Below are 14,242 nucleotides of genomic sequence, written 5' to 3' on the forward strand. Positions count from 1 at the left end.
AGGATAGAGAACTTACCCGCCGATGAGGCGTGCTACGAGACACAGACTAAATAAAAATCTTGATTTTAAATAAAAATTTTATCTATTTTTTTGACATAAGGATATTAAAGTTTTCATGCTTTTAGGAGCAATTTCTCTCGGTTTTTTTTTTATATAAACTTCATTTTCCTTACTCCATGCAGTTTCTTTTTATGTCATAGCATATTTAGGCTTTGTTTGTGACATTTTTTTGTCATTGTTTTTGTTGAATTTTTGTACTAGAAAGCTGCTTTTGAAAGCAATAAAAAAAGCATGTCAAACAAAGCCTTAAGCACACAACTAATCTTCGTAAACTATATGTTGTGGGGTAGTTTTTGTAAAATTGTCTACTCAAATCATTCATAATTTAAAAATTAAAGCCAATTCCATTGGCTAACAAGATTTCACAAAAAGACTTAACAATGATCTAGCATGAATAAAATCTTTTCTTCAAATCAAAACCTAAAAGAGTAAAATAAATATTTAAATTAAAAATGCTACTAAATATTACATTAAAAATGTCTAATAGATATTTAAAATATATTTATAATTCAAAAATATTCATATTACATGCTTAATAATAAGATTTTCAATTTATGAAATTGAAAGCGTTGGTATAAACCAAATTGAAGGGGGCCAATTAGACGGTGAATCTGAGTCAAAAAAATACTCAAACTGCCCATTGCGAAGTTCAAAAAGCCCAACATCCTGACTAACATTTTCTGGCAACATGTTGCTCAAATGGTCAGCAAAGTATATACAATTTGGTCTAATACCAGGAGCAACCTTGTGATGCAAGTAAAAAGTCTGATTACAACCCACAAATAGAGAGTAACCCCCTAGGTCCTTGATTGGGACCCATTGAGGGTAAGAATAAGAAGAACCGACAACAACTGGCACAGACTTGGAAATAATGAAACCTGTCGTCTTCACTTTATTGGTTCGATTGATCTCCTCATAAATTTTTATCGCCCTCTCTATTTTTAGAAGACTTCCTGACAAAAAGACAATATAGTACATGTAATCAAAGTGTCTGTTGCGCCAGCATGGGTTTTGCATCGTCGGGCATATTAATTCAACATTTTGTCCATTGAGATCAAAAGCCACAACCATAGAAAAATGTGTGATTGCATAAAACCTTTGATCTTCATCATGATAGTAAACATCTTCAAACTGTTCATTGTGCTTCAAGGTGTAAGGAGCTAATTGTGGGCCAATAACCCAAGTTTGATCTCCTGGCCTTGCCAAAGCCAACGCTTTTGTAAAGCCATAAATAACAACAGTAGTTCTGAACAAGTCATTAGAGGAGACAATGATTTTATGAAAATATATATCACGTAAGCCTTCTTCACCCACGGTAAAGTATAAGGAAGTTTCATTACAAAAAAACCTGATGGAGCCATCAGGGGCATATTTGGGCTCAATTATATGCCCATGATCTTTGGGGATGGTGAAAAGGGATGGGAGTAATAATTCAGCCTTTGTGAGAGGGTTGAAGAGTTGAGGCTGCAGATCTATTTTGTCAAGGGTCACGAGCCATCCATCTTTGGAGCCAAAGCAGCGACGACCATAGATGTGGCTACTGAGGGAGGAGAAGCGACGTTGGTAGCCAACACTGACTTCTTCTTCTTCTTCGATGGTAACGTCGTAGAAGGTGAGTGTGTCAGAAGCTTCTCCGACATCGTTGGGAAGGAGTAGCCATGGAGAGGGACGACATTGAAATCTAAGGAGTGCATAATTGGTAAGCGTTAAATTCCACAAGGTGCAGACAACAGATAGTCGTACTAAATCTACAATGGATAAGTACGATGAGATGCAACGGAGGATATCTATGGGGAGATCAGACCATGCCATAATATTATTGTATTTACGATGGCCAATGGATGAAAGGAGCGTGGTGCCTTTCAGCACTAAGAGGCTCAAACAAAAATAAATAAAGTTGGAATCAAATGTGCAATTTTTTTCAAGATATAAATAGGGGAAATTGAGTAAGCATTTGTGGCAAATATTAAGTGCATTAATTTTCTTTTCATTTGTGAGCAAAGAAATTGGCTAATTGTCATTATTCATAAGTAGAATAGGGTGCATAATCAAATTCATTCTATAAATAGGTTTTTGGCAAAATTTAAATTTAAAACTTTTAAAATAAGCATTTTGAGAACTATCGAGCTGACTTTGTTTGATTTACTTTAAATTAAATCAAATTTGTCTTGAATTTTAAATTTTTTTAATTAAAACTTTATTTTTATTTTTATATAAAAATTTATCTTTTATTGCATATGCCTTATATTGGATCAAGTGAGACTATTTGTGTCAAAATCTAACATCATTTTGAGAGGTCTCAAAATGATTATTCTTAATTATATAAATGAGTGAAAGATGAGAGAACATATATCGTAGATGTGTTATTGTAAAGAAATATATTTATTTATAATAGTTATATTATTTCTTTTTACTAAATGAATTTTGTGTCTTAATGGCTCTTTCATTAGATTGGAAATAGTTTGTTATTAATGATATTATAAATTAATAAAAATATTGATCAATTTAGTTCATATAATAAAAAAAAGTTATCATGTACCTGAAATTCACTTATACCCACTGCATATTTTGTTTCCTCAAATGATACATTATCATAATGAAATTGATAGGAAGAATAATGAAATAAAAAATAAGGCAAATTAATTGATAGATAAAATATTAAATTAACAAAATTGTTTCCTTTTCAGTTTTTGGTTGTTGTTGGAGATTGGTAATGGTGTGCTCAATTTTTGGTTTGGAGTTTGATGATGGTGGCTTTATTACTAACATGTTTGTTGCTAATTTGGCTCGAGTTTGGGTTCCTTTTTTGGAATGATGTCATTATGCTTATTGGTCCTTATGATATTAAAATTAAAATATTTGGATCAAATTCTTCATCAATCAAATATTTTAAATTCATGACTTTAAGAGCCTATGAAATTATTTTGATTGCTTTTTGTTCACTAATTTTTAAAGTTTTCAACAGCATGTGATCCATTTTATATGTTTATATTATGCATTTGTTTGAGGCCATCATATACAATTACAAAGATTCTTGAAGCATAAAAATATAAAAAATGCATGCTAAAATAACACCTTATGTTTTCCGTATATGGGATCGTTCGACCTTAGGTTGGTGATTCTCCTTAGCCCAACACCATAATATTAAAATAGATTTATAATTTAAAAATATTCAAAACATGCTTAACAAAGATTAAGATATACAATTCATGAAAGTGATGATTTAAACCAGATTGAAGGGGTCAATTAGGTTGTGAATCCGAGTCAAGGAAAATTGAAATTATTCACTTTGAAGATCAAAAGACCTTGCATCCCAATCAACGTATTATGGCAACATGTTGCTCAAATGATTGTCAAAGTATATACAATTTGGTCTGACTCCAGGAGCAACAATGTGATGCAAGAAAAATGTCTGATTACAACCCACAAATAAAGAGCAACTCTTAGATCCTTGACGGAGATCTAATGAGAGGAAGAACAAGAAGCGACAATAGGCGATACATATTTGGAAACAAAGATGCATATTGTATTTGCTTTCCAACTATTATCTATCTTCCTTTTAGTAGTATCGATAACCATCTTTATTTTTAGAAGTGCTAAAAAAAAGCAATATAGTACATGTAATCAAAGTTTTGGTGTGCAAGTATGGGTCCTCCACTGACGGGTAGATCAATTCAACATTTTATTTGTTGAGGTCAAAAGCCAAGACCATTAAGAAATATGTGATTGTGTAAAGCCTTTTATCTTTTACATGATAGTAAACATCCTCAAATTGTTCCATGTGCTACAAGGCGTAAAGAGGCAATTGCAAACTGAGAACGCATGTTTGATCTCCTGACCTTATCAAAACCAAATATTTTGTACGCCCATAGATAGCAATAGCAATTCCAAATAAATTATTAGAAAAGACAATGATCTTCTGAAAATATATATCACATAAGCCTTCCTTGTCTATGCTAAAGTACAAGTAAATTTCATTACCAAAAAAATCTGATTGAGCCGTCGGGGCCATACTGGGTTCTATCTTATGCCCTTGATCTTTGGAAATGGTGAAAAGGGATGGGAGCAATATTTCGGCCTTTGTGAGAGGGTTTAAGAGGCGAGGCTACAGATCCTTATCAAGCATCATGAGCCACCCACCTTGGAGCCAAAATAGCTGGGACCATAGATGTTACTATCAAGGGAGGAGAAGTGACGATGGGAACCAATGACAGCTTTTTCTTCTTTGATTATAAAATTGTGGAAGGTGAGTGTATTGGAGGCCTCTGTGTCTTCATTGGTAAGGAAGAGCCATGGGGAGGGATGAAATTGAATTCCAATGGGTGCATCATTGGAAAGAGCATAATTCCACGAGGTGTAGATAGCAGATAATCGAAGGTAGTCTACAATAAGCAAGTCCGATGAGATGCAAGGGAGATCTATTGGGAGATTGGACCATGCGATAATTTTATTATGTATGTTGTGGAAAATAGAGTGGGAAAGGAGCTTGAATGCATTATGCAATCTTTGTTAGATATATATATAGCCTAGCTCCCAAGTAGACGTGACCAAAAATAGCATGAATAAATTAAGCATTTGTGTTTAGTATTCAAATGCACCTTCTTCTTATTTGTGACTGAAAACAAAAGGCCATTGCCATTGTCCATTAATAGAATAGGGTGCAAAACATATTTTTTCCCTTAAATATATATGTTTCGAATAAACTTTATATTTAAATATTTTAAAATAAGCATTTTGAGAACTATGGAGCCGACATTGTTAGATTTAATTTTTTATTCAACATTTTGAAAACTCAATTATAAAATTTTAAAATTATGATCAAAATATACTAACCAAAATTTTCTCTATGAAAAGCTTCATTGCAAGAATGTTTAACTAAGCCTTTTAAATTCCTAGTAATTGATTTAGTTAAAATTATAATATACATTTTTATTAATTATTATTTATATTATTAATTTAATTGCATCTGCATCTAAGACATATTGCTTTTGTTTAAATAACTAATAAAAATAGACTAATCTCCATCGATGATGTCTAAATAAAATTATACAAAGCATTTAACTATGATCAAAGAAGGTAATTAATATAGATACAGTTACAAATAGTCTTAGTTTTATGAATGATATTAAGGATTGAGAGAGAGGGGAGTCCCAAATCTCCTTTACTTTTAGGCATAGTCACTTGTTATAAGGAGAAAATAATAACTTTTGCCTCAATCATATTGATTAACCTTGAGATGAGTGAATTTATTGAGTTCCATTAAACTCAAAAAGTCATGATCATGGTCTCTGCTTGATCTCACACTCATGATCTCTGTTTAGTCATACGCATCTCGCCATAATCACAAACTTTGTTCAATTGTGCATGTTCACCATAATCACAATCTTGATTAGATTGTGCATATCATCACCATCATGATCTTCATTCAGTCATGCTCATCTTGTAGTGATCAGGACCTCTATTACATTATGTGAATCTCACCACGATCATAATCCTAGTATATTATGCATCTCACCATAATTATGATTTTTCATTCAATTTTGTGTGAATCGTACCACGATAACAATCTTTGTTTGATCACACCCCATCTTATTGTGATCTCAATCATTATTCCATCACACATCTCGCTATAATCACGATCTTTATTCATGTCTAATCACAATCACAATCTCGATTCAATCACACATCTTGCCACAATCATGATATTTTGTTCAATCATGTACGTGTCCATTCATCTCACAATATTTGTTCAATTTTTCACATCTCACCATGATTGTGATCTCCATCTAATAACATGTATATTTATTATCATGATTTATATTTGATCATGCACTCATTGTTAATATCATGATCTATATTGCATCACATGTCATGCAACAAGCATGATCTCCGTTCAATTGTTTGTGTCTCCTTAAGACCACAATATTTGTTCAATCACATGTCTCGCCAAAATCATAATATCTATTCAGCATGTACTTCTTTCCATGATTACAATCTATGTTTAGTTGTGCATGTCTCACAACAAACATGATCTCTATTTGATTGTATGCACCTAATTTTGATCCAATATCTGTTTGATTAGGCATCTTGTTATGAACATGATCCATGCTAGATCCTATTTCTCACCATAATCACGATCTTCATTCAATCGTGAGTCTTGCCGCATATTATGAACTTTGTTCAATCCATTGGGGTTGGCTCAGCAAAATATACATTAATGTTTGTTAAAAAATTTTCAAAATTAAATATTGAATTAGTTTCAAAAATTTTAAATTTTAGATGGGCAAAAGCTTCATTAAAATTTTATTTAAAAAAATTGTTGAAACTGCGCTTAAGTCTCGTTCTCAAACTCCCACATTTTTGGTTGAGCAAAGCCTTCTTTCGTTAGGGCATCTCCAACCGAAAACTCCATTTTTCACTCTATAATGGCGGAAAACTTTAAAATGCCGCAATTCATCTCCAATGGAACTCCATTTCTCTTCTTTCCCGTTCTTTCCCGCGCTCTCTTGTTTCGCGCCTTTCCCTCGAAGCGAAAAAATAGAGCGATTTTTTTGGCGTAGGTGAACAGTTGGACGCCAATATTGGCGTCGGACTGTTCATCCGCATGCCATTGGCGTATTTTTTGGCGATCCATTGGAGCAAAAAGCCACTCCATACACGCGACTGCAGTTCGGCTGGAGAAGCTCTTAGCTCATAGTAGCCTATTCTTCCTGACCTTTAACACACATATCCATCACCTTGGCTGGCCAGAACCTTCACTCGACATCATAAGCCGCCTAAATTGAAGAACCTCAGCTATAATGACAATGTATAACACGTCAATTAGCTCCCTCCTATCATGTACAAGCAATTCTACATCATTTCTTAGGCTAAATATACATAGCTGAGGAAGCAACATATAACCGAACGTCTAGTACTTCTCCTAAAAATGGTCGCAGCCTGTAGCATATCCTAACAAAGCCTTTTAATGCCATGTCGTAGCCTCACCCACTTACATTCATGGTCAGCATTCTTTGACGATGGATGAGCATTCTGTGCAGTTCAAGTCTTTCATCCATTCAGGTCGTCAAAGGTTATTTCTCCACCACAGTTTTATGCTATCTACACCTTGTTCCTCGCTCTACTCCTAAAACCCTCAGCAGACACCACATCTTTAATTATCAAGCCCAAAGCCATATCTATGGCTGAACCACCTCCATCTACACTAGGCCTAGCATCATACCTACAGCAACATGCAAATTTCTCTATACTACGAGTCTAAACCCATTGACCACTTCTCCCACAACCTATATCTATCTACTCAACCATAACAAAGTAGACCCAAAGCCCACTTAAGAAGATTAATTATTTGAGTCTAATCAACCACGAGAAGGATGAGACGTGGGATATGATGAACTAAGGAGGCCATTGATTCAAATGCAAGAACAAAAATGAAAACTAACTTATGATGAGCCGAATGGATGAAATGCTTGAACTACTCGGCATGTAAACCCATCGTCAAAGAATGCTAGCCATGAATGTGAGCAGGTGAGTCTGAAACATGGCATTAAAAGGCTTTGTTAATATATGATATAGATTGTTGCCCTTTTTAGGAGAAGTAGACATTATGTCATAAGTTGCTTGCTTGGCTATGAGTAATTAACTTAAGAAATGCTTTAAAGTTGCTTGTAGGTGGTAGGAGGGAGATAATTGTTGTGTTAAACGTTGCCATTGTAGCTGAGGCTCTTTAATTTAGCGGCTTATGATTTAGTATATATAATTTATATGCTTAAATTCAAATATAGATAATTTAGTATTTTATTATGAAAACGCTGAAGCTGAACACCTACACAAACAATTAAAATCTACTTTCAGGTTTTATGAGCTAGCATTTCAAAAGAAACTTATTCAAACAACAGTCGTTATTGAAACAAGATTATTTTTTTTAACTCCTTTTTTCTCAACTTCTATTTCTAAAACTCAATTTTATATCATACACAATCCAACCAAATAAGGCCTTAGTGTATTAAATCGTAATAAGTTAAGATTAATTTGTTTCAAACAGGGCCTACAACATTATATAAATTTTGAAAAGATAAATTTCTTATACACATTTCTCTATTTTTTTTTATATATATAGGGAAACACACAGACGGGCTTATGCATTGATTAATGGAAAATTTACAAGTCCTTAAAAGGGATCTAATGCTTGTTACAGCTCATAAGAGCATACAATAAAAAACTAAAGAAAACCTAGGAACCAAAGATCCCACCTAATTACAAGTAAAATAAAACCTACAAAAAAATACTAGGGATGCGAGGAATCATCACCCAAAAGAGGGTCACAAAGATGCGATGAATGAGTATTGAATCCTGGAAAAATAGAACAAGAAAAACATGTGCACCAAAACGAGAGAGTAGAAAAGCAGAAAGAACAAAACTGAAAAAGAGCCACAAAAATAGATGAAAGAGCCTATAGAAGATGCAACAGATGACAAAAGAGTAGTAATGAAGATAATGCTAACAAAACATAGAAAAAGAACCAAACAAAACTGCAATAACCACCCTTCACAGCAAAGAAATTAGCATACATAAGATAGGCCAGCAGCTTCCAATTGAATCTTTCCTTGGAGGAATTTAGGAGCATTAGATATGTTAAATAAAACCAAATCCTTATTCCATTTCCCCAAATTATCCAAAAGGATAGCACAACCACTACCAATTTCATCGATAAGAAATAATCTAAAATGAATAATGTGCAATAAATTAAGAATTTTATGCATAATATAAAATCTAGGAGCATTAACCCCTGCACATTGATGAATGATATCAATCACAACATCAATATCTACCTCAATCCAAACAGAGTGAACGTTTAAAAATATGCACTTCTCTAGACCCTTGAAAATGGTAATGAGTTTAGCATTAATGGTATTACTGGACTTGTGTAAACCAGCACCCCAAAATGAAAAACCCCTCAGAATCTCTAAAAATTACTCCAAACTCACACTAATCCTTCAATTTCAGAGCATGAGTATTAAATTTCACCTCCCCTAACTCAGGTTTTTGCCACACAATGCATTTAAGATGCTTACAACTGTTAGGACTAGAGAAGCAAATATTAAAGAAAGACAAGTAGGCTCTATTAATTCTATAAAGATCATGTAAAAGAATCCGAGCACTAAAACGTTGCTGAATCTTTAAAGAAAGAGGAAAAAAAATCCTTTTGTGACGCATCTTAATACCCAAATATTTGTTGTTGTTTCTTTCTTGTCATAATAACTAAATATTGTTAATGGGATGATCAACATTCTTTGAGAGAAGTTATTGTTCATAAGCATAGTATTTAAAAAAAAGACATGACATTGATAGCATGAAAATCAATGAAAATATTTAAACCATCCTTAATGGCAACACAAACCTTGGCAGCCATCCTTAATGGCAACACAAACCTTGGCAGCCATCCTTAATGGCAACACAAACCTTGGCAGCCATCCATGGATGAAAACATGATTAATAGTTTCAATACTACTACAACATTGACACTTGGAGGCCAAGTAAAGACCTTTATTTCAGAGCCTTACATCAACCGAAAGGAAACCTTTCCTCATTCTTCGAAGTAAGAAAGAATAGTTCATGTGAATAGAGAATTTCCAAATTTGACCAAAAATACGAATATTCTGCTTTTTAATTCTAAAGTAGTGCCACACTTTACTAATGTTTAATTCACCATTCTGAGAAAGTTTAAATAACATTTGATCATTGCTAACAATAGATATGAGAAAGTTTTGAATGATATTAATAAAGTTAAGAGGAATAACATTCCTAAGACGATTAATGGACCAATTGCCATCAATGCAGAAATTAGATATTTTAAGAGAAGAAGTTGTATGAGAATTGAAATAAGTGTCAATAAAGTCAATACTCAATCAATCATCCTGCCAAAAATAAGAGAAACCATAATGATCCCCCATCGAATAGTAGAATTTATGAATCCCCATTTATTTAATATCAAAATTATTTTAGTAGTAAATAACTTCCGTACATTTTTTAATGAGTGCAATTCTCTTATTTTAAAATTGTGTTTATGTAAACTCAAAATTATCTTATTTATAGGTACTATTATTCTATTTATAAAATCTTTAAAAAAATTCATAAAAAGAAAATATGATAGTAGCATACAAACAAATTGTTTCGAATGTTTTGCACGTACCCAGGATAACTGGCCACGAGCTTTTGCGAGGAGATAACGATGGCTATCCCGAGTAGAAAAAGTTTTGCTCCCCACTTCCGCTCCCATTATCGTTGATGTCGCTCGCGACCGCCGCCGATAACTCCTCTCTTCTCTCATGTTTAAGTGAGAGAAACCCTAGTTTCAGCTTCAAACCTTTGCTTCAATTCCAACTCGCATCCTCTTCACAAAATTGCGCTAAGCTTGATGTTTCGCTCTCTTTCGCTTTCAATCCTTCGGGAAATTTTGATCTTTCTTTAACCGGAGCTGTTGAGGGTAATCAAGCTCTTTATTTGTTTTTTCTTATAATTCGTTCTATGTTCTTCCTCTTCTCTCTCATGATGATTAATTGAAATTCCATTTGTAATTGGGGTTGTTCATTAGAAGCACATTTGAGTTTTTGAAAATTAGATCTTAGTACGAATTAGAAATTCTGTGTGAGTCATATCAAACAAGATGAAAATTGCTCTAATATTTGAAAAGTAATAGCAACGCCATTTAGATAACAATGTTATCTATCACAAAATATCATTTTATGGAGAAGTAGATTGAAATTCTGTGTAATTGGTGTTGTTCATTAGAAGGAAATTTATGTTTTTTGAAGATTAGATCATAATATGAAACTTTGTGCGAGTCTTATAAAAAAGAGAAGAAAATTCCTCTAATATTTGAAAGGTCATAACAAAACCATTTAGATAGCAATGCTATCTATCACAAAATATCGTTTTATCGAGAATGATCAAAAGCACTTCGGAAGGTAGAGATTTCATAGTTAATGAAATTAATAAAAAAATTCTCCCCACCAACAAAGAATGATAATGCACTACCAGCGAACCTTTAGAGACCTCCCTTGGCATGTTTTCTCAAGGAAACAAGCTAAATTCTAGCTAATATAGTTCATTTCATGATCTTGTAGATATGCTCCTTATATGTCGGGTTTCTTAAAACTCCTTGTCATGTATTTAATGATGCTAATTCTTATTGTTGTACAAATGTTATCAGTTTTCTAATCTTGATTACGAGCCAAGTTAATTGCACATTGTTTCATCAATACATACCCAGAATGTTGCACCTCCATTGCCTCCAACTGAGGGGCGAGTTGAAATTGTCATCAATAATGACATCATTCGACAACTTGATTTGTCCCCTGTTTTTACAATCAATGGAGGTACCTCTTCACTAACAATAAATTAGTTTGGCAAATAATGTATATATATATATATATATGCAAGCATGAATATGAATTATATATTCTTGTTCTTTATTTCTTTCCTTGTACTTCAGCGAAGCCAACATTGCTTTTAGAGAAGACAGTTGGTTTCACCATCAATTATGAAAGGAAAACCATATGACAATCATGAGCTATAAGAATTTCATTATATTAGGCTTTAGTTTGTGAGGCTTGATGCTTTGTATCCCTGGTTTCCCGTAGTATTGGACTGGAGAGCTGGAGAACTTGCTCGGTATGCGGCAATGCTTGTTCCTCATCAGGTAAGTTTTATTTTCGGCTAGTTTAGCTCACTTTGATTGTGTGCCTACAAATTTAAAGTTTTTTACAAAATTTTTAGGTTTGTTGATTTTGCATCATATTACACAAGCCTTGGTGAGCCAGAGAAACATTTTGAATATTATCCACCTCATAGTTTCATAATCTTCATAGGTATCCCATAAGAATGAATAGATCTTACATGATTGACATATTTTTTTCGCTTTTACAAAAATTTAGCTTTAGTATGTTGACAAGTACCAGAAAAATACTAAGCAAGCATTACTAGATGAGTAGCAAGAAAGGCAAAGAAATGAGAGAGAGACTGGCACATAATAAGAACTTACTCTTTGGCTTCATTTGGAACGGATTTCTTACTGTTTTTTAAACAACTTTTTAGTACAAAAGTTAAAATTTTTGTACTCAAAAGCTGCTTTAAAAAACAGTAAAAAAGCAGTCTCAAACGAAGCCTTTATCGCACGTGTGGAACATTTGCTTTGAACTTACAAGTAGTACACCCAAAAATCAAATGTTCCCGTGCCTTAAAATTTACAGTCTTTTTTTTTTCTACAACTGCCTTTCTTTGCTTGACTGCTAGCGTTCTGATTATGGGAGGAATTTATGACAGATGAGCATGACAAAAGGCATCGTGTTTAACCCAGAGGCTCTCGAGTTGTTTGTGCTGAATAAGGTATTTATTGTGCATGCTGGTTGAAGCAGCAAAAAATCCCAAAACGTGAGCTGAAAACAAGCGACATGGCCAGAATGCTTGGCTTTGGAATAGGGGAGGAGTTGTTTAACTTGATTGAAAAGCATCCTCTGAACATATCATAGTTCCTTGGAGATCATACAATGATGCTTCTTGGATGTTCTCAGTGTTTTTGACTTGCTTGCATTTATTAAAATAGAGTATGTGTTAGAAGAATTGGAAATATTTGTATAAAAATTCGAAATGTTGATCAAAGTTGTAGTTGGTAGAAGTTAAAGTATAGAATAAAATAAAAGGAGGTAATTTTCATTAATAAAAGAAGCCTTGGATACCAAATAATTTATTGAACTAGGGTAAGGCTGACAAGGGATATTAGTGTACTTCTAATGCTTGCTGCAAATATGTTTTATCCAAATAGATGTCTTTTGAATTTCAATTTAGGCAAAGTTCAATGAAATAGCTATGTTGTATATAAATTATGAGAGTAAATTTTCAAAATCCCATAGGCTTATTTGGTACATTTTAGTGCAAACAAAATTTAGTTAGTAGTATAGATTGTTGTAAACTGCAAGTTTATTTTGGCTTATAAGAACTATCTCATGGGATTATGACTTAGTTGTTTATGCCATTGTTATGGTAAGTGATTTTTCAATTGATTTCTTCTTGTGATTTTTAGGAAGCTATGGAAACTCAAATATAATCTTGACATGTTGACTCTCGAATGGCTTCTTTCTATTCAAATTCTCTTGTATCACATATTTTGATAGAAAGTGTATGGTTGGTCCTTAGTGTGTAGTAATGATAAGCCTTTTATATTAAAAATGTGTATTATGGATTTTAAGCATGTTAAAAAGGATTTTGTTAGCATCCCCCTATGTTATTGGAATCAAGAGGGAATTTGTAAGATTGTCAATAAAATAAGTGCTCTTTTTTTGTTGATCACTAGCCTCCGAATCATGTCTTATATTTATTAGGGTGTGTGTTCAAAATATTTTCCTTCCCTTTTACTTGAGGAAATTCTTATCATTCAAAATGTTTATAAGGTCCTAAAGGAAATTTTATAAGATTGGAATCCTTCAACTTGTTTGATTTGTAATATTTTTGCTCATGATTATGATAGTTGTTCCACACGTCATAGCCACCAACGTCTTCCATCATACGACCCTAAATAGGAAAAGATCTTTATGATTGTCCCATGCTTAGTAAGTAAACTTCGCCCACTCTTAAAATATCTTATTCAGGTCAACCTCAAATACCTTACAAGCCTACCAAGCCTCGAATGCATCTCTATTACTCAATGTCAAGCATATGCAACTTAAATCTAGACTATGCTATCAATCCTTGTTATGCCTTTATCTTCGCCGCTTAACCATAATTCCTCTATAAGTGTTGTCATATTAGGCTCCTTTATCTTGTCAATGATCATGTCCAATTTGAAGTCCTTCATCATTGGCCTCTTACTCCTAACTCTAAATTTAAATTATTCATATTTTACCTAACACTCAGCCTGGATGTGAGGGTCTTTGTGTAGAGGATAAATTTTTTGAGTGGAACAATTTTGTGCACTTACATTATATAAAATTCTTATTCTTATTTCAAATCAAAATCCAAATTTACAAACTACCTGACCCTCTAACCATAAGAGGATGTGAAGTCTTTCTCAATATGGATTGTTGTGATAATGTTGAGGGTCTCCTATATCTTAGAATTTCGATCAAATTGGATGCATCAAAGATATAATTTTATTCTCTTATTGCTTGACTAAAATTCTCATGAC

At 33.2% G+C, this 14,242-nt stretch overlaps 1 protein-coding gene and 1 pseudogene across 1 annotated transcript; one reads left to right on the forward strand and one right to left on the reverse strand.

Moving 5' to 3' along the window:
* Positions 1-612: 612 nt before the first annotated feature.
* On the reverse strand, positions 613-1,872 carry LOC110093364 (putative F-box protein At4g22660). Its single transcript, XM_020818226.1, has one exon. It carries the CDS (start codon positions 1,870-1,872, stop codon positions 613-615), a length of 1,260 nt encoding a protein of 419 aa, XP_020673885.1.
* An 8,475-nt stretch (positions 1,873-10,347) lies between these two features.
* LOC110093358 lies at positions 10,348-12,590 on the forward strand (annotated as a pseudogene).
* Positions 12,591-14,242: the final 1,652 nt, after the last annotated feature.

The sequence above is a fragment of the Dendrobium catenatum genome, unplaced genomic scaffold, assembly GCF_001605985.2.
Source record: "Dendrobium catenatum unplaced genomic scaffold, ASM160598v2 fragScaff_scaffold_384, whole genome shotgun sequence".
Classification (NCBI taxonomy): domain Eukaryota; kingdom Viridiplantae; phylum Streptophyta; class Magnoliopsida; order Asparagales; family Orchidaceae; genus Dendrobium; species Dendrobium catenatum.

What these genes read in the sequence shown, in the direction of transcription:
- LOC110093364 (XM_020818226.1), bottom strand. Translation starts at nt 1,872, where the DNA reads ATGGCATGGTCTGATCTCCCCATAGATATCCTCCGTTGCATCTCATCG.